We start from the raw sequence: 26,452 nt of genomic DNA, 5'->3' as shown, positions 1-26,452 counted from the left end.
GGTCCAGGATGGTCAACAGGATGAGCAGACAGACCCCAAGAGGGACGTTGCTGAACCCACCAGGTAGACAGCAAGGCTCTTCCCAACAAAGCCTGGCCCTGAGGAAGCGCAGGAGAGGCCCCAGGCATGGAGTGGCTTCGTGGCCGGCATCAGTGGCCAGTGGCTTCCTCTCCACCAGGGGCTTGTGCCACTCCTGCTATTACCCCAGCTTTTTCCTCCCAGGTTCCCGAGGACTCCCTCTAAGCCCCACCCTTCCCACCCAGCCCCATATCTTCCCCAGACTCCGTTCCCACCCCTGGCCCAGGCCCCTCCACTCCTGAGACCTCCCCCACGGCTCTGCTGGCAAAGCCTGGGCTCTGAGCCCAGTGCTCAAGGAAGGCGACCACGCGAGGGCCCTGTCCTCCCCGTCATCACTGTCCATGCCAGCAGCACGGAGCCACCCACTCATGCTCTCCCGAAGGGACCCTCCTCCCTTCCGCCTTCGCTGTGTGCTCCCCTGCTGGGGCGCCCTCTCCCAGCCCGGCCACCTGACAGCTCCCCTCCCACCTGCACATTATTTATGTAGACACCAGTGCGGAGCACAGATGAGCTTTCCATCTGGAACGGTTTATGTACCTGGCAGAAAAGGAACGGACCTCTATCAAGGACCCGTTGCGAGCCCAGCATTTCACATACATCATCTCCTCTGTAAGCCCCGGAACAGCCCCGGGCAATAAATCTCACGCCTCCTATTTTCCAGATGAGAACACTGAGGCCCAGAGACAGGAAGTGTCTTTTGCAAGGCTACACGGGAGTGGGGCTTGGTTGAACACCACCCTCCCCCGCCGCCAAATCTGTGATGGCCGCGCCTGCTGCCAACACTCCCTAAGAGGAAGCTGCTTCGCTGGTGCCAGGGACTGCAGCATTTCACCCAAGGCTGTGTGACGGAAGAGGGGACCCCAGGCAGAGCCAGGGCCACAGGTCTCTGCTGTAGAGGGGGCAGGGTGCTGCCCCAGCCACAGCCACCCCATCCTGCAGGGAATGAGCTCCTGTTCCTGGGCTGTGCAAGCAGAGCCTGCGTAAGGAAGCTTCACCGGGCCATCAGGCAACTTTGGGGCAACCGCTGTTGGCCTGGCCCTGGCGTGGCGCTGGGAGTACAGCAGGGGACAAGACAAAGCCTGCGCAGACCCCCTGCCGCTCCCGGGTCCCTGGAGATGTTGTGGGGCTTCTGGAGGCAGGAGCATCAGGACCACGAGAACAGGCAGTCCAGCTCTGAGATTCGAAGATGCTGAAACGATGCTGGGCAAAGAATCACAAATGTTGCATGGCTCACCGTTTGAGTGTCACTCAACAAGCCATCGGTGACAAGTCGCTCCCTTCTCTCAGCCTTGGTTGCTCCATGGGTACAATGGGGGCCCCGGGCCTGGGGTTTCCTGCCCTGTGTGTGCAGAAGAAGGGAAGTGGATCAGAACCCCCATCCCCCGGGAGCAAACACCCTGACCTGTGTGCACACCAGGGCTGCCAAAGTCTGTCCCCAGTGGCCCACGCTTCCTCTCCCTCCTCTTCTAGGGATGGCTGCTGTCCCCAGGCCTCCCCAGCACCCCCTCCTCATGGAGTTAACAGTTGATCTGAGGGAGGTCACGTGCCCTGGCACTACACACACTGTGCACTGCCCCAAGATATCATGGGCACCCACCTGCCTGGGATCCCTAATCAGGTCTCTTGGTGGCCACCTCCCAGGGGGAGTGCGTGGGCTCCAAGAGGGCAGGGAGAAGCAGAAACACGTGGCGGAGAGCACATGGTTCCTGCCATCCCTCCAGGCCCTCTTGTTTTGCCAGAATGAGCGGGCAGGCTCTCTGGGTGTGAGGTGGCTGGGTTGGCTTTCTCTCCTGGAGCTGAAAGATGCCCGAGAATTCTCTCCCTAGCAGCTACCATGGCGGTTAAACGATCAGGAGCTGCAAATGGCCTTTCTGAATGCCGCCTGGGCAGATGGGACAGGGTAGCACCTGGTTCTGCACCCAGGGAAGAAGCCTGGCCCTGGCCCCCATGGGGTCACTGAGGGGCCGTGGGCAGAGGCTCCTCCCAGGGTCCCTGGGACATCTCAGGACAGCCCGTCTCACTCCTGGGCATGCAGAACCTGCCTGGCACCCAGGAGGTATCTGGCCATTCCATGTGACTTCTTTCCTGGTAACCCTGGCCTGGGAGTGGTTTAGTGCTGTCCCATTTTACAGATGATGAAATCAAGGCTGGCAGAAGCTGAATGCTGGCTGGGGTAGGGTGCAGAGGGGAGAGAGGGAAGTGAATGGAGAACCAGGCCTAAGGGACATGCCCTCTGCCTCCCAAGGCAGGGGACTGCCCCCCCCCAGTTCATGTATGAACACACCCGTGCTTCCATGCACACAGTGAGACACACAGCTCCCAAGCATGCCACACCAGGTGCACCTGCACTCCCGCACCCAATCACAGTGGGAAGGCAGTAGGACGTGGGGTGGGGCACTTAGGAAGAGGGAAGGACCTGGCCGCTTCACCTAAGAGCCTAGGGCAGGGTCCCAGGGCTGACACCCTCCAGAGAGGCTTGTGAGGGCACCTGGGTGGCTTTTTGCCCACCTGGGAAATGGCTGCGAGGGTCTCTGCCTGCCCTCCCTCCACGTTTGTCCTGGGCAGGATGAGGACTCTCCAAGAAGGGCTCTAGGAAGCCAGCACCGCTGCCGGCCTAGCGACCCGGCTTCCTTCTTCCACGTCCGTGGCTCAGCCCTCAATGCAGCTCAGAGCCGGGGGACCCATGGCCTGGGCAGGAAAAGCTCTGGGAGGTATCTGCTTCAGTGGTGGGGCTCCCGCTGCACCAGGTCTCTGAGCCCCTTCCGCCCAGGGCCCCCACCATCTCCACCTGGGCCCTGGCCCTCTGGCTGAACTGGCAGGGTGGGGGTCAGTGGAGGTCAGCACAGTGGATGACTTGCGGCTGCCCTCACCCCTGTCCTTTCCGCCCAGCGGTCTCCTGTGTGCCCACCCCCTCCCCCGCTGGGGTGAGGCACGGGCTGACAGGAAGCCCCCCCCCCAACTGTTGGTCTGGGCAATCAGATAATTAGAGTTAGGGCAGGGGTGGGGAGACAGTGGGGAGAAGGAAAATAAACTCATGCCCGAGCAGCAGCTGCCAAGGGCCACCTCACCCTGCTCTGAGCTCAGTCCCCTCTGAAGAGGAGCCCTCAACCCAGGTGCCCTGGAGGAAAGGAGGGAAGGGGGCGGGGGGGGGGGGGGAGGGAGGAGGGAGGGAAGGCGAAAGCTCCGGAGAGCATAGAGATGAGAAAAAGCCCTTCGTGCAAACATCTCAGCAAAGCCCCTGCTAAGCGCCTGGGGACCCTTGGCCCAGGGCTCCCCAGATTTCAACTCAAGCTTCCACACAGCCCTGCCCCCACTCTCCGCAGGCAGGGCTTCCGACCCTGGCTGATGCCTGGCTCTTGACCCACAGGACCCAGCCGAGCAGCTGGTGGTGGGGGGGTGGTCAGGAGGAGCCAGGAGGGGTCAGGCTGGGCTTCAGGGGTTCCTGGGAGCATCCCCTGGCTCCTTCAACTCCCCAGCAGATGATGCAAAGTCACCACCTTCCTTACGCCCGTTCACAGAGGCCACCAGCTGCACAGGCTGGAGCCAGAGAGATCTGAGCTCAGATACGAGCGCTAGCATGACCTCCTTTTTGCTCCTCCATCTCTCCGTCTGTGAAATAGGGACACTAAGCCTGATCTTGGAGACTACAGATGACTTCATGTGGTCGTATTACTTCCATTGAGTGGATAAGAAAACAGTGCTGCTGAAGATTACCGCTCTTAAACGCAAGTTGGGCAAAATCTATATTGGAACCCAAGTCTCCAAGACTCCAACCAGCTTTCTGATTCTTCTCCAGCTGGGAGCTGGGAGGGGATGTCTGGCAGATGCACTGCTTATGCAAATGTTTGGGGATGCCTGACAGCTTCTCAGATGAGCACACAGGCCACCTGGAATGGCCCTGACAACGGTGGCCCCAGGTGCCTTGTGCCAGGGGAGCCTAGGACACAGTCAGTCCCTGGAAGCCCCTGCTCCAGGCTCTTTGGTGAAGCAGCCCTGTCCTTCCCTCTTCCTAAGTGCCCCACTCCATGTCCCATTGCCTACCCACTGTGATTGGGTGAAGAAGTGCAGGTGCACCTGGCGTGGCATGCATGGGAGCTGTGTGTCTGTGTTCATGGAAGCACGGATGTGTCAAACATGTACTGGGGGGAGGGGTTCTGTGTGTGTCCAGCTTCATCTTAATGACATGTGTGTGGCTGTTTCATACCTATGCGCTATTGAGTATATAAACTGCTTATGATATGTCTACCTATAGAGTGATCTGTCCCTAGTGTGCAAGAGAAACTGGCAGACCATGTGCAGGGCTACTTGTGTGGCTGTGGGCGTTGCTGGCCTAGATGCACCTGCCGCATGTGGACGTACCTGTGGCCAGGTGTGGGCAGCCTTGGCTTCCACAGAGCATCAGGTGATTTGGGGGATCCGAGACAAGTTCCCTCTTCTCACCATCTCCATTCCCCTTCCTTCTAATGAGCTGGGTAATCCTTGAGAATGTTCCGGGACTGGGGCCCCTCTGGGGAGGGAGAGACAGAAGCTGACCGCAGCACCTGACAGGCAGTCAGAAATGGGGTGGGGGAAGCGGCGTGTCTGCTCAGGGGAGGCCAAGAGAGGGGAATGGTCCCCAGAAACACAGCCCAGCTCCAGCCCCAGGCGCCTCTAGGCTCCCCTAGCTTCTGAGCCTCAGGCTTCCGCTGTCCCCATCAGCACACCCCCCTCACCTGGGGAGCCAGGACGCCAGCTGGGCGTGGTGCCTAAGGCTTACAGGGCGCTTCGAAGATTGCGCGAAGGCCTGGCGAGATGGTTCTGAGAAGAACCAGGACTGGGACAAGAACTCAGGTCTCCGGACGCCGACCTCTGCGGTGACCAAGCTGCTGGCGGGCGCCCAACCATGCCCGGGCACCGCAGGGACACCCAAATCGGACTTCCGCGCCCCGCGGCTGCCGCTACTGGAGCCGGGCCTCACCTGGGCCCCACGCGCACGGTGGACGCCTGTTGTACAGAGCAAGCCCCCTCCGTAAATCCTCGGGGCGCCGAGTCCGCGGGAGCCGCGGCGCTGGCGCCGGATCCGTGGCGTCCGCGGGGATCCCGCTCCGCCCCCCGCGCGCGGCCCAACCACCCGGTGGGGCTCGGCGCGCTGACGTGGGCGGATCAAAGCGGCCGCCCGCGCCTTATAAAGCCTTTGCCGAGGCCGGCGCTGGAGATCTCGCCGGGAGAGCGGGCGAGCGCAGGCCCCGGGAGCCGAGCGCAGGGGAGAGCCCTCCGAGTGCGCGCCGGAGTGCGCGGGGCACCGGAGCCGGCTGCCGCCTGCCAGGCTCCCTGGCGTCCTGCTCCCGCCTCCAGCCCAGCCGAGCGCACTCGGGCCCCCTGGGAGCCGCGCTCCTGGCTCCCGGGCCGGCCGGCGCAGCGCGAGCGCCCAGAGACGGGAACCGCGGTCGCCGGAGCCCGCAGACGCTCAGGAGGACCCGTGAGGGCGGGGATCGCCCGAGGACTAGGGGACAGCGCTTCTTGCATTCTCCACGACCCCCTGGGCACCCACTCCCGGGTAAGCAAACCGAGTCTCCTCCAGACCTGCGCTCTGTAGCACCCGCGAGTTCCGCGACCGAGAGCAGCCCCGAGTGCGGGGACGCGGCCCTAGGGGCTGAGGGCTGGGGGCGCTGAGCAGTTCCCGCAGCCTCATCAGCCCTCCTGGCCCCGGCGTCCCTCCCAGTCGGTCCTCGGATGAGGTCACGCCCGAGCCGTCCCGGGGTCGGGGGTCTTGGATCCCGCCGTACAGGGCGCGAGTGAGGCTCGGCGGGAGAGGGTGGCTGAAGGCGCAGAGTACTCGGCAGCTCCCACCAAACTGGGAGGTGGCGGGGGCCGCCTGGGGTTGACCATGGCTCTCCAAGGCGGCGGGGGAAGGGGCAAAAACGAGTTTGTTTACAGACCTGAGCTTCAGGCTGGGGGTGGGGAGGAGGGAAGCCCCGGCCCAGGCCCCGCCGCAAGTCTGGAGCCGCCGAACATCTGGCTAAGCTCGCGCGCGAGCCCCACAACACCGTGCCCCCCCAATCCCGGCGCTGGGGTGACCCCGTGTCCCTGGCGGGCCCGGGGTAGCGCGGGAGAGCTCCCGCGTGTGCCCGGCTCACCGTTCCCAGTTCCAAACAACCCGTGTCCCGGGTGACCCGCGCCGCGGCGGAGCAGCCGCATCCTCGGAGACCTGGGACGAGTGTCCGAGCCGGCCTCGCAGGTAACCCTAGCGCAGTTGCTTGTATCGCGAGGGTCGCTACGCGGGCCGGGCCGACGGTGGCCTCCCGTACCGTGTGTATGCTGCCCCGGTGCGCGCTGCGGCTCTCAGACCAGCACCCCGCGCGCCGGGGGTAGGAGAGGCTCTACGAAGTCCCCGCCAGTGCGGCTCGGAGGGGAGGCCGCGCCGTCGGCGACGTTTCCGGAGACCGCGGCTCAAGCCTGTGGCCACCTGCCCGCGATGTGGGGCCAGGCGCGTGTCCCTCCCCGCCCGCGGCTTCAGGGGGCGCCTTGGACCTGCCCCGCGGCGCGGCGGGAGGGGCAGCTGGCTCACCCAAGACCCCATGCTGTGACGCTGGCCCACTGCGCGCCGGGCCAGAAGTCAGAGGTCGGGCGGCCCCGGGCTGAGCTCAGCGAGGCCAGGACCCAGAGGGCACTCAAGCTGCACCAGCCCGGCACGCGGATACAGGGACCCAGTTAGCGGAGGGGACTTGCCCCCAACTGCCACCGGTGGGAGGCAGCAGCCCCTCCCGCCGCAAATCCCCGCCTGGCGCCCCCTGGCGGGCCGGGGGCTCCGCGCCGCGAGTGCGTCCCGATCCGCAGACGCACGCAGGCTGAGGGTGACCCGCGGCGCTCGGCAGTCCAGGACGCTAGCGCACCGGCCAGGAATAGTCCGTCCGGAGTCACAGGCCCAGGTCAGGCGCCGCCTCCCACGGCGACGAGCTGGGTCGGCGGAGGGAGAAGCCTGGCATTGCGGGGGCCGCTCGGCAAGCTTCAGGCATAGCTGGAGGCCCCCGGTCTCTGTCCGCTGTGTGATCCTAGGAGCCGGACGCGGGTCGCCCGCTGGGGGTCTGCGCCCGCTCCCACCCCGGAATGCTGGGCGCTTGGAAGAGCCACCTTGGAGAGGTGGGAGCTGCGGAGAGAGACTGGCCCGAGTCTGGACAACTCGCCCCACGCCCCGCTGGGCTGGCCTTTTTCTGAGAAGTGCGGGGTGCGCCCAGGACTAGCCAAACAAAGGGCCTGGGTCCGGGCTGCGTGGAGTTGGGGGCCCAGTCCCACCAAGAGCCCCGCCCAGATCCTCAGTCTTGGGTCGGTGAGTTAGCAGCGAGCGCTTTCTGGGTGCCTGGCTGGGGACCCTCTGGAGCGGCGAGCGCGGGGGCTTCTCCTGGCTCTCCTGGCCGTGCACAAGAACGCCAGGAGGCAGTGGGATGCGGGATGCTCGCGGTGCTCGGGACGTGCCCGCACAAGCGCAAACCCGGGTGCCCGTGATCGTGGAAGCCCACGGGCGGCGGCGCAGAGTCGCAGAGCCCCCGAAAGGCCGGGAGGACTCGGGAGATGTGCGCTGACGCCCACTCCGGTTTTGTGGAAGGGGAGACTGAAGCCGAGGCGGGGAGGGGACGGGAGGCGGGGTTGAAGAGTTGCGCTCGGCCGCAGAGCCCCCTGGCGCTCCAGTGCCCCAAACCCCGCGGAAAGGAATCCCTTTGTCTCTGCCCCTCCCGGAGGGAGAAGGGCTGGGGCCGTGTGCAACTCCAGGCGAACGCCAGGTGGTGGTAAATTTGGAAGAAGTTGGGAAGGGAGTTAATGAGGTGAGAATGAGGAGCAGCAAAAAAAAAAAAAAAAAAAAAAAGGCAGCAGCAGAGCAGCTCCTCGGGCCGCGGGCGGGCGGGGGAGCGGCTCCTGCGTGGCCAGGGGCGCCGCCTGGCGGTTGGCGCGGGCACCGGGCGAGCTGCCGCGCGCGGCCGCGTTCCGCAGCCCTGCCCCGCCTGCGGCCGCGCCCCCCCGACCCCCCGGAGTCTTGTAGCTAAGGGGGACCTCAGAGACCCGGAACTCTGAACTGCACAGAGCGCCTCGCCACGCCCGCTCTCATCCTCCCCTGCCCAGGCCACGAAATCCGTGCAGGGGCGAGCCCCCTCTTCTCACCGGACCCCGCGCAGGGACCCGCCGCTCACTGGCCAGCTGGACTGGCGCACCGCACGGCTCTGGGCCTCAGTGTTCTCCTTTGTGGGATGGCGCAGTGAGCGTGCCTAGTTCACGGAGCTGCTGGGAAAAGCAGCTGTTAAGGCGAAGGTTCTTTCTAAAGAGGCCGAATCACCCCGGTTTACAGAGCGGGTAGACTGAGGCCCCATAGGGACGGACAGATGCCAAGGCCACGATGACCGAGAGCAAGGGTCCATTCCTGTCCGCCTTCGGTCAGGGTGTGCGTCCCGGGAACCCCCTCCGCCGCCGTGGCTCCCAGCCGCCTGCTCCGAGCGCCTCTCCCGAAGTTCTCGCTTCTGCCGCCCAGGCCCTTCGTGCCGGCCGCCTGGGCCCCCGCAGAGCCGCGCTGGACGGACACGCCCTCGGCCGGCCGCTCTTCTTGGAGCCCCGGGGCCGTGCGGGGCGGGAGGGACGCGCGGCCTCCCCGGGCCGACCCCTCCTTTGTAATTTGAATAAACGCCTCCCCGCCCCGCGCGCCGCCTTAACCCGCCACCCCCGCTCTCCCCACTGCAGGCGGCGTGCGCGGGACGGACTCCGGCGCGGCGGCTGCAGGGTGCGAGCGCGGCGCCCGGCGTGCAACCATGAGGGCGCGGCCGCAGGTCTGCGAGGCTCTGCTCTTCGCCCTGGCGCTACACACCGGCGTGTGCTATGGCATCAAGTGGCTGTAAGTGGGGACCCCGCGGCGGCCGGGAGCGGGAGGGCCCCTGGGGGTGGCGGTGGGGTTCGTGGGCAAGCCACTCTCTAGTCTCGGCGTTCTGCTCCTCTGTCCCGGGCTGCGGAGAGGGAGCAGGCGGTGGAGGTGCCCGCGCCGCCGCAGGGGCGCCCTCGCGAGGCGCGGCTGCCTGGGCTCCCGCGTGTTTCCTTGTCAGTAGCTTCACCCTGGGGGGCGTCCTGCCGCGTGACCTTGGGCAAGTGCCGCTCCACGTCTCGGAGCCCCAGTGTCCCCCTGGGGCAAAGTCAGGCAGGAATCCCCGGGCTGCCCCTGCGCACCGTCAGACGGTGGGCACACGTGCAGACAGGTCCACCCTGGGCTCTGCGCTGCTGACGGCGGGGCCCGCGGGAGAGAAGCTGCCTTCCGCGGGGCTGTGGGCCGGGAGAGAGAAACCCAGCCCCTTCCCAGAGGAGCTGCCCTCTGGGCCGGGAGAGATAAGCCCAGGCCGTAAATAACTCCACAGTGTCCTGTGTCCTAGGGGACTCCGGTGTGGGGAGGTGTTGGGGGGGCAGAGGCAGGGCGACCCTCGGGACCCGGCACCGCAAAGATTTTCCATGGGCTGGTACCCCGGGGCCTTGGAAAGGCTCCTGGGTTTGGTAGGAGAGGCCGTGGGGAGGAGGGGGCTCCCGGAACAGAGGGCCAGGGGTAGGAGACCTGGTTCTGGACTTGGGGTGGGGGGCGGGGAGCTGAGCAGATAAAACTGCAGGGGACAGACTAGGGGCGTTGCAGAGGAGCCCGCGTGGAGGGTCTGTGGATTAGTTGGAAGACAAGGAGATAGTGGCCGGCTGCCAGCAAACAGTGTGGAGGTCACCGGCCCGTCCCTCCGGGGTTGGGTTATCGATTAATTGGTGACTCGAAAGAGGAGCCCCATCTTGCTTGGCTCTGGTAGGGCCTGGGCCTCCTCCCCGGGGCAGCCGCTTCTCCCAGACGGTCACCTGCTGCTCTTGGGTGCTCTGGCCACTGGCAGAGAGTCCTGGCCGCCCCCTCTCCAGTCGACCAGCTGAGGAAACTGGGGTCCAGAGAAGGGAAGGGCACACGAGTGGGCAAGTGGGACCCCCTCTGCTGCTGCCCAGAGCATTGTGGGGGCCCCCAGTGGGCAGGCTGTGTGGTGGGCCTGGACCCCGCCCCTTTGGGTAGAAGCCCCCAGCCCTGTGGGGCAGACGGCCGCACAGAAAATCCCGAGCCCAGTAGAGGAGTGCCTGGTCCCTTGGAAGGCAGGTGGCTGGACTGGGCTTGGCAGGACAGTGGGATCTTTAGCTGCAAGGAGAGCCAGCATCCTAAGAGGGATAGGCAGCAGTAGCCGTGAGGCCTGGCGGGCTCGGGGTGGGCGTGCAGGGGATTTGGAGACATCCGGACTGCTGCCGTAGCCCCCGTCCTCATGGAGGTGACAGCCCAGGCTCTGCCTTTTGCCAAGAGAGGCGAGTCAGGCACAGAGAGGTGGAGGAACGCCCAGGGCCACGCAGCTGGCGGCTGGCGGCTATGGGACGAGCATCCGGGGCAGCCGGGCTCCAGGAGGCTAAACCTCATGGTAATGGTTAAGCTCTCACCGGAGGCGGGACGGAGGGGGTCGGGGAAGAGGTGGTGTTTAAGAACAGCGATTATATTCTGCCGTGCGCTGAATGTCTCCACCCACACAGGGCGCTCAGCCCGCGCGACATGGCGGGCACTGCTCTGAGCGCCGTCCGTGTATGGTTTCGCTCTGCCATTACCCCCATTTCACAGAAGAGAAAGGGAAGGCATGGGGCCTGTGGGTGGCAGGAGGCGGCCAGCAGTGGGGGACAGGGAAGTGCATGGTGGGGGCGGGAGGCTGGGGACTCTTCCCATCCCGGAGGCACAGCTGTCTCGGGCTTAGGAAAGGGAGCAGGAGATGAAAGGGCACCTGACCAGATGTGGCCTGGAATGCCCACCTGGTGGGTGCCCTGGGGCCTGAGCAGGTGGGAGGAGGCGGGGGGGGGGGGAGGGGTTGGAGCGGAGCACGGCTGCCAGTGGTAGGTGGTATAACCCAGGGAGCCTTCCCCTATCTTAGCCCAGCCAGGGGGGCTCTGCCTCTCTTAACTGCAGCCCACCAGGCCCCGAGATGCTCCCAGCAGATGTTAGGGGGAAACCCAGTCTGGCGGTCCAGCCCCTTTACCGCTGCCCCGGGAGGAGAGGCTGAGGGCAGTCCCAGGCTGGCCAGGAAGGCCCCCAAACCCTCCCTCTCCTGCCTGCAGGCTGAGGGCCGGGAGCAGGGCTGGGGCCTGAGGCCCAGCCTCCGCACTGGCAGCGCCCCTGCTGGGAGCCGGGCCCCAGGCCCATCATCACCTCAGCCCCTCTCAGCCTGTTTGCTCAGCTCCAGAGGAGCTGGCGGGTCCCTCGACCTGGGACAGGCTTCTCGGAGGTGACAGGAGGAGTTGGCCAGTGCAGGAGGGGCCGCTCTGGGGCGCTCTGGCTCCTACACTTGGTCCCAAACACAGGAATCGTGACTTGGCGAGGAGGGAGCGGCTCCCCGAGGCCACCCTGGGGTAGATGGAAGCACAGGAGAAGCTGGGCTTGCCTGGGTGGCCTGAAGCCTGGATCCCGCCCTGCCGGCCAGGCCACGTGGGCACCAGGATGACGCGTGGAATGTGGTAGGGGCAGGCAGAGGCCTGGCGTGGGGACCAGGGTCTCCTTGGCTTCCACTGCTCTTCTACCAAGGGCCAGCAGGGCCCAGGGGTAGAACCCCAGGCTGCCCAGCCTGGTGCAGGCGCCTTCTCTCCCTGGCACTGAAGTTAATACCTGCCCCTCCTCCCCACCCATGGCTGACCTCAGCCGTCTCCCCAGGGGGGCGGCGCCGGCAGGCGGACTGCCTACCTCTGGGTGATCCTGGCGGTGCCTGAGCCCCGCCCTGCTGAATGGTGGCACCAGCGCTGTGGCTCTGTCATGTGTGAGTTACAGAGGGAGACCAGGGCCCAGGTCTCTTACAGGAGCCCACTGGCGGCTGCCCGAGCCGTGGCCTAGGAAGGGATGCTGACCGGGGCAGGTGCCGGCAGGGTCTGATTTTGGAAGGGGCCTCACCTGGGCCGTGGACCTCGCAGCTGCCCGTAGAACCAGGAAAGCAAGTCAGTGGTAGGCTGGGAGAGCGTGGAGGAGCCAGCGGGAGGTGACATGGCCCTGCGCGGAGGACCACCCAGGCCGGGGGTGTGTTGGTCATGCACTGAACACTGTGGAGGGGGAAACAGGCTGATAAGAGGCAGCGACTTGCCCAAGGTCATGTGGTGCATGAGTGGCCGAGCCACAGCCTGTCCCAGGAGAGCCTGGACACCCTGAATGAGAGGCACCACGGGCCACCACGGCAGAACCACGGGATGGCCTGGCCGTGAACTCTCTGTCCCCTCCTGTCCTTTCTTCCACCCTCTCCCCCAGGCTCTCCCCCCACTCCAACAAAGCAAAATGTTTCCAATTAGGGGGTCTGCAGAGGGAGGCAGCCAGAGAGAAGTCCACGCAGGCAACTCCCCCGCGACCGCCCTAATCCCTGATTACCTCCCCAAGGGGGATTTAGTTCCAAGCGGTCATTACCGCTAATTACCAGACGAGTGCCTGGCCCTCCCCTGGAGTGGAGTCGGCTGCCTCCACCTGCCTGCTCCTGTGGACGCTGCTGGCACTCCCGCCCCAGCCAGCGGCTCCCTTGGCCCTTAGGGCGGGACTCTGGACCTCTGCACTGCCCTGTGTCCTCCAGGCACCTGCAAAACAGCTGCCGGGGGCGGGGGGAGTCCAGGCCCTGACCTGGGGGTGCACTCAGAGCACCTCCTCTCCCTGCCGCTGGGACCCAGCTGCAGGCTCCAGGGGCACAGACAGCACCCCTGCCCCAGAGCCACAGCAGCCAGTCAGAACTGAGAGAGTGGTTCAGAGGCCAGCGAAGAAAGCCCAGCCAAGGTGAAGGGCAGAGCAGGCCCGGGACAGGATGTGGGCGCCCGGCCCCATGCAGGGCACAGGCGCCCTGGGAATGAAAGGCCATGTCCCTTGGGAGGGACCGACCCCTTGCTGCAGAGGGGTGCTGTGACTGGCTGGAGGATGCTGGGCCCAGCCTCAATGCCCTCATTTGTGCGAAGAGGGGGTAGTCTGGTCCAGCCCCCCACCCCCACCCCGAGGTGTGCAGTGAGAGGCTCTGGGAGCTGAGAAGTGCCCAGATGGGGGCTGCTCCATCCCAGCAGCTCCGCACATTGTTTGCTGGGGGGAGGTGGAGAGGCTGCCTACAGCCCAGAAGCCCACTGAGGCCCTGACGCTGGCCTTGGTGTGGCCAAAGCCCACCCAGCAAGGGCTGCAAGGACTTAGACAGCTGGTCCCCTGGGAGGGAAGAGCAGCGTGGCTCACCAGAAGCCGTGCTGAGGCCGCTCCTGGCCAGCCCTGTGCGGGACCCTGGCGTCCAGCTCTGTCACTGCTCTCGGCTGGCGGGGCGGCGATGGACCGCAGCAGGGGCGGCTGCGCAGGACACCACGATTGCTCCAGCAGGCTGGGTTGTGGCGCCCTGCCACTGGCCCGGGCTTGCTACCAAGGCTCCTGGGCAGCGTGAGAAGCAGGAGGAGGTCTGTTAAGGTGTGAGTGCTTCCTGGGTCACGTGTCATGTCGTCTCTCCCAGCGCTCGCCAGCCCTAGGGTGACTGTTTCCTAGTTGGTGCTCAGGGAGGGGCAGCAGTTCGCCCAAGATGAACAGCGCATGGAGGGCGGAACTTGGGCTGGAACCCAGCTTCTACTCCAGTGAGCGGGGAGACCCCATGAGTAGTCCACACTCTGCACACATCTTACTTAGGTCTCGTCGTAACCTTTGGAAGGAGAAATGATCACTTCCTCATAGCAGATGGTGACTGGAGGCCAGAAGGGTTGGGTAACTTCTGTCGGCCCCACAGCTGGCACTCCGAGCTGGGCGCTTTCCCTGCCTGTCGCCATTGATCGGTGTATCCAGCTCTTAGGCTCTCCTTGAAGAGAGGGCCTAGGTCATGTTCATTACCAAATGAGCACAGGAGGTGCACTTTATTTCTCCAGTGAGTAGGCGAGCACATGTGTTCTTTCAGGTCCAGGAGCTGGGGGAGGGGCATTCCTGGCATGAGGAAGCCCTTGGCCTTGACTGGCTGGACAAGGGAGGCCGCCCACGGGCAGGGAAGGCCACTGAGGCAGTGGTTGTCGTGGTTTCTGTCACTGAGCACTGACCACGGCACGTCCGCCCGAAGCGGAGCCTGCGCCAAGCCGTGTCCAACCTCACCCCCGAGACACTGCCAGGAGGCTAACAGCACAGAGCCGGGGAGCAGGGGGTCTCTCCAGCCCAGGCTGTGAACCCCAGGTCTCCGCCTGTGCCTGTATGATGATGTCAGCATCTGGGGCACCCGGCCGGGACTGCAGCATGCTCTCTCCAGGATCCCGTGTCCCTCCAGGGTCTCTGCTGAGCCGCTGAGGGCTCTGGGTTCCAGAGGCCCGTCTGCTGTGGCTGGCGGCAGAGGATGAGTCTGGGAGGAGTCCCCTGGGGCTGTGAGGTCCCTCTGCTTCTTGGTGACGGCCTGAGAGAATGGCAAGTCCAGGAAGGACCTGGTGCCAGAGCCGTGGAACCCCTGAGCCCAGAGCAGCAGCCGGGAGGCCCTTGGGCCCTGTGATGTCATCAGGGTTGGCCCCACCTCCCCAGGCATGGGCGGGGCCAGCGCTTGCCCAGGGAGGGGCTCTGAGCTCCCTGTGCTGCCCTGCGGGTCTTCTCAGGACCTTTGAAGCGTCAGCACGCGTGGTGACTGTCCACACCGCGCGTCCCCCAGAGCCCTTTTCTTGGAGTGAGCGTCTCACCAGAACCCGGTCTGAGAAACACATTTTACAGGTGTGGTCGCCGAGGCCCAGAGAGGGGCGGTGCAGTTTTGAGGTCATACAGCAAGTTCACAGCTGCGTCTGAAGCAGAGACTCAGTTTCCCTGGCTCCAGATTGTCCCCGAGTCCAGAGGCTCTTCAGTCCTTGCACAGATCTGAGACTTTACAGCCTGAGAGATGACCTTAGCAGTGAGCCGGAGCAGGGATGAGAAGTCCCTGACCCGTGTTGCACTCGGTTAATAGTATGAGTCAAGGTCACAACTGTGATAAGCCGGCAGTGAGCGTGGTTGCCGGTCGTGACGGCGCAGTGTTGACCGAGCGATGAACAGCGGCGCCATGTGAGTGCGCCGTGAGCTGTAGGTCGGCTGCTGTTAGGGTTAGGGCCTGAGGTCCAGAGACGGGCAGTGATGTCCCCCGGGTCACACGGGGTTGAGAAGCGACCCATGGCTCTGCCAGGTGGCGTCTTGCCTCCCAGTTACCTGGCCCTGGGAGGGTCCCTTGAGGGGAAAGCTGGGACCAGAAGGGCAGGTGCAGGTCCGCTTGGCTCCTCACAGCCCTGTCTTTCCTTCTGTTGGCGGCTGCCTTTCGGCGGTGTGCAGGGCGCTGTCCAAGACGCCGGCGGCCTTGGCACTGAACCAGACGCAGCACTGCAAGCAGCTGGAGGGCCTGGTGTCCGCGCAGGTGCAGCTGTGCCGCAGCAACCTGGAGCTCATGCACACCATCGTGCGCGCCGCCCGCGAGGTCATGAAGGCCTGCCGCAGGGCCTTCGCCGACATGCGCTGGAACTGCTCCTCCATCGAGCTCGCCCCCAACTACCTGCTCGACCTGGAGAGAGGTAGGGGCTGCGTGTGTGGGCGTCGGGGCCAGGATGGCTGCAGCGTAAATCCGTGTGTGTTTAGACAGGTGGGTGGGTGAGTGCATGGAGCCATGATGGATGGACGTGCAGGTGGATGTGGCCATGGATGGAGGGATGGACAGGTGGATGAGTGAGTCAGGGCCATGCATCGATACCTGGACAATCATTCCATGCAGGGTTGTAAGTGACAGCACAAACACAAGTGCCCTGATGCGTGAGTGAAGGAGTGAGCGGCACCTGCGCCGTGCTCCCAGGTTGCCACCTGCTCTGCTGAGGGTCAGGTGCAGGGGAGCTCCTTGGAGGGGAGTGTACAGTGAGAACCTTCCGGGGCTGACAAGGTGTACCCAGGTGATCCCAGGCCAGGCCAACTGAAAGGCCTGTGCCATTATCCCTAGAGAGGAGAGGGACAGAAGAACGTCTCGGTGAGGACTCCCTGGAGGAGGTGGCTTCTGGGCTGGGTTTGGGGCCCCATGTAGATAGGCTTTGGGCAGGCAGAGCCCGAGGGTCCGAGTACAGCCGACGGCTGCGCAGCACTCGGCAAAGCTCCCTTCCTTCCTGAATTGCTGGCCTGGAGCCGCCTGCTCCTATGGCTAAGGCAGCCGAGGCTCCAGAGGGCACGGAGGGGACTCGCTGGAGAAGTGCTGGGCCTCGTCCCAGCCAGGACACCAGAGCCAGTGGGTGGGGTCTGCAGATTCCTTCCCCGGGGCAGCTGCCACAGAGCCCCCGAAACTGCGCCTTGCCGGACGGCAGAGGTCTGGGCGCCCGCGGGGCGCGGGGCTGTGTTCCCGGAAGGGGCCTCCTTGCTGGCTTCTGGCCTCTACTGCTGGCCACGAGTCCTGGGCAACCTTGGCTTGCAGCTGCGTCCCCTCCTGCTCTGCCGTTGCGGGGCTGTGGCGGTCTCCCCTCAGGTGTCTGTGCACCCCAAATGCCCTCTTAGAAGGACACCAGCCACTGGCCTTGGGGACCCCTCCGCCCCGACCCAGTACAACCTCGCCTTAGTGCCGTACACCAGCAAAGACCTGGTTTCCGTTTCTAAAAAATGAGATTGGTTTAGTTATTTGAAAGGTAGAGTTAGAGAGAGCGGGAGAGACAGAGAGCTCTCCCATCGGCTGGTTTCTACCCCAGATGGCTGCAACTGCCAGAACTGAGCCAGGCCAGAGCTAGGGGCCTGGAGCCCCATCTGGGTCTAGATGCAGGGGCCCCAGCACCAGGCTATCTTCCACTGCTTTCCAAGGCACACTAGGAGGGAGCTGGATCAGAAGTGGAGTGAACAGGTCTCGAACCAATGCCCATGTGGGATGCCGGCACTGCAGGCATAGGCTTAACCAGCTATGCCACAGGGCTGGCCCAAGACCCTATGTCTGCATAAACCCAGGCTTCCAGAGAGTGGGGACCCCTTGCCGGCATGTTTCTGGGGGCCACAGCTGAAGCCCCCAGGCCGTTGGTGCCCTCATCCTGCTACCCGTTCCTTGCTGGGCCCGGGGCCTGGGTCTCCGTTTCTGACAAGAGCCCCGAACAGAAGGGACAGCGCTGTGAGTGTGCGGGGCCGGGGCCGTGCGTGCGGGCCCTGTGAGTGACCGTGCCTGGCCGTGTGTTTGTGGGGGACTTGGGGGAGGGGGTGCCAGGCTGATGGCTCTAGTGCCAGCCCTGTCCTGGCTGACTCCACGGCGGGGGGAGAGGCGCGAAGGGGGAGGTGGGGTCCCGTTCCTGGCTCAGCCCCCCGCCCGGCTGACCGGCTCCCCAACCCCAGGGACCCGGGAGTCGGCCTTCGTGTATGCGCTGTCGGCGGCTGCCATCAGCCACGCCATCGCCCGGGCCTGCACCTCTGGCGACCTGCCCGGCTGCTCCTGCGGCCCCGTCCCAGGTGAGCCACCCGGGCCCGGGAACCGCTGGGGAGGATGTGCGGACAACCTCAGCTACGGGCTCCTCATGGGGGCCAAGTTTTCCGATGCTCCTATGAAGGTGAAAAAAACAGGATCCCAAGCCAATAAACTGATGCGTCTACACAACAGTGAAGTGGGGAGACAGGTAACCACCCACCCCACCCACCCCAGATGGTTGTGCGTGTGCCATTGGCCCAGAAAGGGTCCACCCCGTGTGCCCCGATGGGGGTGGGGGGAACGGGCCCTGGTCGGCCCACACCTGATGTGCCTCCGACCTCCCTCAGCTCTTTCCCCTCCAGCTGCTTGGGGCTTGCCTGCCTCCTCCTCCAGGCAGCCCACTAGGATTTGGGTTGTCTGAGCAGAAGGAGCACTGAGCTAGGAGCCAGGGACTCTGAGTTCTGGCCTTGGCTGTGGCGTGGAGCTCACTGAGGAGCTACCCTGGGCATGCCCCCTCCTTTCTGGCCTCAGTTGTTCCATCTGAGTAATGGAGGGAGACTGGTGTCCCACCAGCTCTTCCTCTGGGTGTGGAAAGGGCCGTGGGCAGCAGAGTCATCTCCTGGGGCTGACCGGGGACCCAGCCAGGCCCAGCCCAGTCCCCCCCAGCACAGATTCCCGCAACACCCGTTACTGTCCTCATTCCAGCAAGGTTGGGCGGGCGAATGCATAGTGGATGAGAGGACCTCTAGTTTGTTGGAAGTAGAGAAAGAGGCAAATCTGCAGGAGTCAGTGTTGCAGACACCGCCGGGCGGCCAACAGTTTCTCTCCCCCTGGGCCAGGCGTGTTGCCCCCTCTCCCCGGGTGAGGGCGCGGCTGGCTCCTCCCCCAGCACTGCCTCCTCACACACTCCCCTCTGCACCGTTAGCCCCATCTTGCAGAAGTCCTGGATGAGGCCGTGGGCTCCAAGTCCAGGGGCTGCTGTGTCCTGGCTGTCTCTCACTGGGAACCTTCTGGGCCACTCTTGGCCAGTTAGGGACATTGAGGCCAAATCACACCGTGGGTCTGTAGCAGAGCCTGGCCAGGGACTCAGGACTCAAATCTCCCAGGCCTGGCCACCTGCCCCTGCACCCTTGGAAGCCCAGGGGGAGCCTTTGACCAGCCCCCATCCTGGAGCCCAGCCTCCTCCACTCTACCCTGGGGCCAGCTCCAGCCCCCTGCTGCCAGAGCACAGCCCTCCTGGCCCCAGGGCAGCCCAAAGACGCCACATCAGGGCCCCCTGGCCACGGTGTGCGGAGCTGCGTGAGGATTAGATGGGTTCGGCGCACGGGGCATCGACACAGCTCCAGGCCCCTTCCCCTTAGACCAAGGATTGGACGCGGCGTCCATGTCCCGGGGGGCTCAGGCATGCCCGATGCTTGTGGGGCAAATTCTAGGTTTTACACCCAGATACTCCCTGGGTCTCCACCTGCGGGCCCTGGGGAGGGGGCAGGAGCCTCAGGACCTTGGCCAGCTCCCTCCTTCCCGGAGTGGCTCTGGGCAAGTTCCCGCCTACTCTGCCTCAGTTTCCCCAACCCTCTGATGCAGGTGGACCCAATTGACCCCGGGGGGGAGGGGGCACAGGCCTGCACAGCGGTAGCCGCTTGCTGGTTCATTTGAAAAGCAGAACTGAAGGTACCTACCTCCTGCCTCTCGGGACAGACGAGGACGTTGAGGCCTGGGGGTGGGAGCAAGTCATTCCTGAAGCCCGCGCCCCCGAGCCTCCCTCACGGCCCCAGTCCCCACTGCAGCACGTTTTTCAGAACTGAAACTGACTTCACTGTGCCAGCTCACAACCCGTCTTGTACGGGTCACCCTGGTGACACTCGGCCACCAGGAACAGGGCCTGCTGCAGTGGCCGGTGCTTGCTCGGGTGAGCCCTCGCGCCATGGGCAGGAAGGTGTCCCCAAGCTTTCCCCATGCCCCCTCCCTCCCGCGCTTGTCCCCAGTCCTCCCCACACCCTGCCTTCCTTTGCTGCCTCTCTCCCTCTCTCCAGCAAGCGTTTAGTGAGCCCCGCTTGTGTGGGACATTTCAGGGCCATGGCTTTTGGGGTCACCTTCACTCCGGGTTCAAATCCCAGCTCCAGCATTTCCTGGCTGTGCAGCCCTGGGCATGAGCTCTGTCTCTCCTTAAAGTGGAAGGGAAGCGCCATGTGACAGGCGCTGTTGTCCTTGCAGATGCCACTGCCCCTGCCCTCCCCACTGCCCCCCTGTGGGAGGAAGACCCACGGCAGCACCCTGCGTGCCGGCAAAAGCTCGCCCCCTGGAGGCCAGAGCGGGCCCTGCCTCCCTGCCCTCCCCCAGCCACACAGTGGGTGGGGCCGGGGCCCCCAGGGCAGCCAGGCCCCCGAGGAGGCTGTGGCCGCCCAGCCCAGCGCCCTCCCCTGTCTGCAGGCTCTGCGTGCCTCTCTGGAAGTGAAGTGTAAGTGCCACGGGGTGTCGGGCTCCTGCTCCATCCGCACCTGCTGGAAGGGGCTGCAGGAGCTGCGGGATGTGGCCGCTGACCTCAAGAGCCGCTACCTGTCGGCCACCAAGGTGGTGCACAGACCCATGGGCACCCGCAAGCACCTGGTGCCCAAGGACCTGGACATCCGGCCCGTGAAGGACTCGGAGCTCGTGTACCTGCAGAGCTCGCCCGACTTCTGCATGAAGAACGAGAAGGTGGGCTCCCACGGGACCCAGGACAGGTAAGGGCCTGTCCTCAGCCGGCGTCTGGGGGATGCTGTGGGGAGGGGCCGGGGCCTGGGGGCCTGGCTGTACCTCTCGCTGCAGTGGAGGCTGGCAGGGGCCCCACCGCCCCCCATGGGAAGGGACGCTGGCTTGCTGGGAAAGAGGCTGCTGGCCAGGAAGTGGGTGCCCATCGGAGGAGGGGGCGTGCCATCGGCAGGTGCAAAGGGCGGGGGCGGCGGCCAGCCCAGGGGTGCCCTGCAAAGCTGCAGCACTGATCGAGGGCCTCCTGCCTCCTCCCTCGTCCCCCGCCGCCACCGCTGCTGTGAGCTCTTCTCAGGCACCGGGGCTTCCCGAGGACCCTGTGTGTCTGAGCCAGGCTGGGGGTGCTTACAGCTGGCCCCAGTGCAGGAGAGAGGCAGGGAGCCCACGTGGCTGCAGACCAGTGTGTGGGAGGCGTGGGCTCTGCAGAGGGCCAGTCCTGAGCGTGGGTCCCGGAAGGAGTGTTTCGGTGTGCACCGTGGGCCCGGGGCCTGCCCCTCTGATTCACAAGCACAGGACATCCTCAGGGCGCTGAGGCCCCGCGCGGCCCAGGGCCTGGTGCAGCCCGAGTTCCCCCGGGGGTCTGCCCCAGGAACTCTTCCATCAGGGAGCCGGCGAGCCAGTGTGCGCAGGGCTCGGAGCAGCCTGAAGCCGAGCGCGGGTGTGTGCGAACGTGTCTGGCACATTGTTGGTGTCCAGCCAGCATCTGCTTCCTCCGAAGCCGCGTTCCTGCCTCCGGCGGGGGAGGGCCGGCTGGGGGGCTCGGTGAGGAGGCCCCGGGCTCCCATCTGGAGGCCACATGGAGGGGTCGGGCCCAGTGAGGGTGGAGCAGGTCAGGCCGGGGAGAGGGGCCGGAGCTTGAGAGTCTGTGCCCAGGCAGCCGGGCGGGTGTGATGGGAGGAGGCGGCCGCTTCTGGAATGCACAGGGACTGGGGAGGTCGCAGAGGACCCCAGGGCAGAGGGGCTCCCTGAATCTGTAAGCGGCTGTGTGTGTGTATACCAGGATGGGCATGGCTCCCCCCTAGCTGTGTGAACCTGAGCAAACCCTTTGCTGTTCTGGGACTCAGTCTCACCATCTGTGCAATGGGTGTTCTGGCCCCAGCTCACAGGCTTAGTCAGCTTAGTCATCTCCAGTGTCACTCCCCCAGCTTCTCCCTGTGCAGGGCCAGCCAGTCTCCCTCCCGCCCTCAGGCCACCAGTGCCACCGGTCCCACCGTACTCTGGGACTTGCCCCCACGCCACCCCCACCCCTCTGTCTCAGCCTGCCCCCCACAGGTTCCCTGCTGGGCTCAGCCTCAGTCCTCAGGGGCTCTGGCTGTAGGAACAAGCGACCCCTGTGTCTCGGGGGCTTGCATCAGTGAACCCTGCCTTTGCCCTGCTCCGTGGGGCTGCAGGTCACCTGCTGCTCCGCCTGGTTCTGGCAGTCACAGGGAGTGGCGGCTGTGGCAGAGGGAAGCCCAGGAGCAAGGGCAGCACAGAGGGGCCCGACTCAGCCTCGACATCAAGGAGGGCTTCCTGGAGGAAGGGAGATGCGGGATTGGCTAGACTGGGGGATGTGGGGGTGCAGAGGGTTGTATGTGGGTGAGTTTTATGAGCTGTGCAAGGCGTGTGCATGGTGGTGTCACTCTAGGGATGGCCCCCCAGCCAAGGAGGGCACCTGCTGCCCTCCTCACCTCCAACTGGGGGCAACTGAGGCACCGTCAGCAGCCACCCTCCCAGACCCCGGCCCTCTTGCCACAGCCCTTCCTGGGCCCCCAGCCACTGGTCCTGGCCACCGCCTCAGGCCTGGTCTGGCCCAGAACATGATGGGGCTGCGGGGACTCATGGGTGTGGGTGTTGAGCGGCTGAACAAGCACAGAGGGGCAGAGTGACAGCCTTGAGTGACAGGCCCAGCGCGGCAGAGCCAGGGTTGGAAGCACGTCCGTCTGGCTTGCCCGCACCTGTGACGCAGGCGCTGCCTCCTCCCAGCCTGAGCGGGGCCTCTCCCTGCCTCCTCATCCCCGGCCTCTCCTGGGGCGGTCCCTGTGCCCCATCCTTCCCCCTCCTCTGCGTGTTCCAGGGGAACCCCCTCTTCCAGGGAGCCCTCCTGCACACTCACAGACCCCGTGCTCGTCCTGGGCACACTCCCTCTGCATTCTGTGCCCTGGTTTCCACGTTGGTGCACAGGACGATTCGATGCAGTGACCCCTAGGGCTTGCCCACCTCATACCTTCTGGGACTTCTCTGTCCACACGGCCGTGGGGACCTTTTTGTCCCTGCCCGGCTCCCAGGCCTCAGGGCAGCCAGAGGGACCGCCGGTCTGAACGGGCGTCTTCAGCAGACAGGACTGATGGTGACCCAGGACACTTCCAGTTCCCAGGACCTGCGGGAGGGGTTCAGGAAGTGTGGCAGCCCCTGGCAGGCCTGGGGCAGGGGGCGGGCAGGGAGAGTGAGCACTGGCCGTGGGGTGGCACCCCTGAGTTTAAACCTGCTTGTCCCCAGGCTCCCGTGGGAGCGTGAGCAGTGGGGTCATTGACTGGCGGGCAGCGCCTGTCTCGCAGGAGGCAGGTGGCCCTAAGACCCCCTGAGCCTGAGGCCCCCGGGGCCCCAGAGGCCTGGCCCTCAGTGCAGCAGTGGGTGCTTCCGGATTTGCCCTGGGATTCTAACTGCAAAACTGATCTTGACATCTGTGATCAGTGAAGATTAATGCATGGAGTCCGGGGTGGTACACAGACTGGTAGCACAAACGCCCATGTCCATATCGGAGTGCCTGTTCAAGAGCCGGCCGCTCTGCTTCCACTCCAGCTCCCTGCCGTGGCCTGGGAAGGCAGCAGAGGATGGCCCAGGTGCTGGGGGCCCTGCTTCCTGTGTGGAGACCTGGGTAGAGTTCTGGACTCCTGGCTTTGCGCTGGACCAAGCCTGGCCATGGCAGCCATTTGGGGAGTGAACAAGTGGTAGAAGAACTTTCTACCTCACTCCCTCTTATCACTCTGCCTTTTTTTAAAAAAGATTTTATTTATTTATTTGAGAGGTAGAGTTCCAGACAGTGAGAAGAAGAGACAGAGAGAAAGGTCTTCCTTCTGCTGGTTCATTCCCCAAATGGCCATAATGGCCGGAGCTGCACTGATCCGAAGCCAGGAGCCAGGAGCTTCTTTGGGGTCTCCCACGCAGGTACAGGGGCCCAAGCACTTGCCATCCTCCACTGCCTTCCCCGGGCCACAGCAGAGAGCTGGCCTGGAAGAGGAGCGGCCAGGACTAGAACTGGCGCCCATATGAGATGCAGGCACCGCAGCCGGAGGATTAACCTAGTGCGCCACGAGGCCAACTCACTCTGCCTTTCAAATCCATCCATCAATCAATCTTAAAAAAAAAAAATAGAAACCAAAAAAGACATCTCCAAGACAGCAAAAACAGCCCTGTCATTTGGATAGCAGCTTATTGGAAATACAGGGAAAGCCAGCAGTGGCTCGGGTAGGAGAATGGCTTAGCATCCCCCCTTGGCCCTTCTTAGAGGGGCCGCGAGCGCTCACCGGCCTGCCCTCCCCCGCAGGCAGTGCAACAAGACGTCGAATGGCAGCGACAGCTGTGACCTCATGTGCTGTGGGCGCGGCTACAACCCCTACACGGACCGCGTGGTGGAGCGGTGCCACTGCAAGTACCACTGGTGCTGCTACGTGACGTGCCGCCGCTGTGAGCGCGCCGTGGAGCGCTACGTGTGCAAGTGAGGCCGCGGGGGCGCCGGCCCCGCCCTCCCGAGACGCCCCGTGGATTCGCCCCAGAGCGAAGGCCAGGTGCCGGGCAGGCGCGGGAGGCCGCTTGCAAGCCACCAGCACCCGGGGGCCTGGCCACCCTGGAAGGAAGGCCCGGACTTCAAAGGAGACCGACAGGCTTAAAAATAGCCTGGCAGCGGGGGCCCTGCAGTGCCCGCACGCTGCCTTCCAGGCTGCTCCGAGGAGCCGGGCGTGGCACCAGGGGAGACTGGAGAGAGCCCCGCTCGGCAGGGGTGCGTACGGCTCCCCGGCCCCGCCCAGGGCCCGCCACATGGAACCACTAGTTTGGGTTGTACATTTTTTTTTTCTTTTCTTCCTCTGGGGTGTGGGAGCTACAGAAATATTTATAAATCATTGCTTTTTCTTTGGGGTGGCTTGGCCTCAATTCCTCTTTATATATTTTATATATATATATATAAATCTAAAAATATATATAATGATCTATATTTTAAACAACAAGCCTCTAAAACAGCTGTATGAAATAAATGCTGAGTGCGCCCCCGCCCTGAGCCCGCCCCTACAGTTTCTGGCTTCCTCGGGTGACCCGGGGCTGGCGGGGACTCCGTGGTTTCCGGGCAAGGCGGCCTCTGACTGATGTCCCCGCACCGCCTGGCCGCCCTGGCCCTGGTCCCCCTGAGAGATCTCTTGGTCAAGGGCAAGGACAGATGTCTTGAAACATAAGCCCGGCTGGCAGCATCTTTGTTCCTCAGGGACACACACGCAGGCGCGGGCACTGCTCAGCTCCCTGCGAGAGAATCCCCCATCCCCCCACCCCAGGAGTTGGCCCCAGTGGGGTTCCCGTGCTCCCCAGCCTCAGTTTCCCCATGGTAAAACGGCATGGCAGTGGTTGAGGCCATCTGTGCCGGAGCTTGGCTTCTGGCTCCGTTTTGGAGTGGAGCCAACAGGATTTGGCCTCTTTTTGTGCGTGGGGTGAGGGGAAGGAGGGCCGGGGGAGGCTGCCTGGGTTTCGGCCGGAGCCTCTGAAGGATGGAGGGGCAGAGGTCCTAGCAGATGGGGCAGAGAGGGGCTCGGGGCTCCAACGTGGACACGTGGGGACTGCCATGCGGATCCGGCTTCAAGGGGAAATTCTGAGGAGCCCGGCTCCCCTGGCGGGAAGGGCTGGGGACAGGCCACCCTCACCCTGGGGGTCCGGCAGGTGGAGAGGGAGCACAGGGACCGTGGCGCCACCCCAGTCTCAGCTCCGCTTCCTGCACGACGCCGGCCCTTATAAGCATGGGGGTGACAAGCGGGGCGCCCTCAGTGCCTGGCCAGTGCCCCCCCAGTGGAGGCATACCTTGCTCCGCCTGTGGGGTGACCGCCCAAACCCCAGCACCTAAGAGAACTCTAGGCAGCAGCTGGAGACAGTGGCATGGGGCGGAGCCTCAGAGCCTGGGCAGGATGTGTGTGTGTGGGGGGGTGCAGCAGGCATTCCCAGGGGTGGGATGCCATGGACGCAGCCCCAGGACTGGCCAATCCAGGGGGTGGGAAGAGGGCAGCTTCTGTGGCTGTGAGGGGTAGGGGGTGGGCAGAGACAGAATCCAGGCTAGAAGGAGCAGGAAGATAAATCTCGTGGCCTCTGCTGTTTGCAGATGAGGAAATTCAGAGGTGGGAGGGCCTTTCCTGTGCTCACAGAGCTGATAAGGGGCTGGGGGCTGGGGGCTCCATGGGGTGGGACTTCCACAGGGCGGGGAGTGGAGCCCGCTGGGCGCTGGGCGGCGCCAGCCTCCGCCTCCTGGAGCTCACGGTCCCTGGGGCTCAGGCCTCTTGCCCTGCTCCACAGGCTCCACTGGGACCAAGCACCCATCCCTAAGGTCCGGGTGGGCACACAAGGCGGCCCGTGTCATCCGGTGTCTCCCCAGGCCGCCCTTCTGCTCCAGCCCCAGGCAGGCGGCTCGCCTGCAGCTCAGCTCTGGGCCTCTGCTGTTCTCCCCCAGGCCCGGGTGCCCTGTTCCCTGCCGGAATCCACTCAGCCTTCACGCTTTCCACCAGGCCTCCCAGCCTCTGGGTGGAAGGGATCTCTCCCGCCCCAGGCTCCCACAACCCTGTGACCCTTTAAAGCAGCCACAGAGGAGCACAGCTAATGTACTTGTCCTCAGGGGGCCAGCTAATGCCTTCTCGCAGGGCGCAGGTGAATGGCTCCCTCCTCCAGGAAGCCCTCCCTGACACCCTCAACTGGGCCTGGGACCTCCTCTGGGTTCCCACGGCCCCCGTGCTCCCACCTCGTGCCACGCCGAGCCAGGGTTGAGAGGTCTATGTTGTCTGTCACTTGCCTCCCCCACTGTCTGGGGCTTCCCACGGGGCCCAGGGCCTGAGGGTGGCACAGACAGGGCTGAGCATAAAACAGGCCTCAGAGTGTTGGAGCTGGGGGTGTCCTCCTACCCAGGACAGGCGAGTGGGGGGATGGCTCCCAGGAAGGGGGCCACGTGAGCTGAAAGAACCTGCTGTGTGCACCCTCCCACATGGCCCCATCTGGCCACAGAGGAAACCAGGCCTTGAGCCCAGCTG

The 26,452-nt window shown here is 64.6% G+C and overlaps 1 protein-coding gene and 1 long non-coding RNA gene across 5 annotated transcripts; one reads left to right on the top strand and one right to left on the bottom strand.

Moving 5' to 3' along the window:
* Positions 1 to 585: 585 nt before the first annotated feature.
* Positions 586 to 4,585, bottom strand: LOC149128444 (uncharacterized). Its single transcript, XR_016232758.1, has 2 exons — positions 4,438 to 4,585; positions 586 to 1,417 (listed from the first exon to the last, which is right to left on the bottom strand). It is a non-coding gene; the product is annotated as an uncharacterized LOC149128444 (long non-coding RNA).
* A 673-nt stretch (positions 4,586 to 5,258) lies between these two features.
* On the top strand, positions 5,259 to 24,453 carry WNT11 (Wnt family member 11). Of its 4 annotated transcripts, none has more exons than XM_008258421.5 (6): positions 5,259 to 5,614; positions 8,782 to 8,932; positions 15,377 to 15,612; positions 17,384 to 17,661; positions 19,884 to 20,176; positions 23,728 to 24,453. In XM_008258421.5, the coding sequence occupies exons 2-6, from the start codon at positions 8,850 to 8,852 to the stop codon at positions 23,900 to 23,902; spliced, it is 1,065 nt and encodes a 354-aa protein (XP_008256643.1). In that variant the 5' UTR covers positions 5,259 to 5,614; positions 8,782 to 8,849; the 3' UTR covers positions 23,903 to 24,453.
* The last annotated feature ends 1,999 nt before the right edge of the window (positions 24,454 to 26,452 follow it).

The sequence above is a fragment of the Oryctolagus cuniculus genome, chromosome 1, assembly GCF_051225735.1.
Source record: "Oryctolagus cuniculus isolate XC-2025 breed Fujian yellow rabbit chromosome 1, ASM5122573v1, whole genome shotgun sequence".
NCBI lineage: Eukaryota > Metazoa > Chordata > Mammalia > Lagomorpha > Leporidae > Oryctolagus > Oryctolagus cuniculus.
This window is presented reverse-complemented; position numbering and strand designations above follow the sequence as displayed.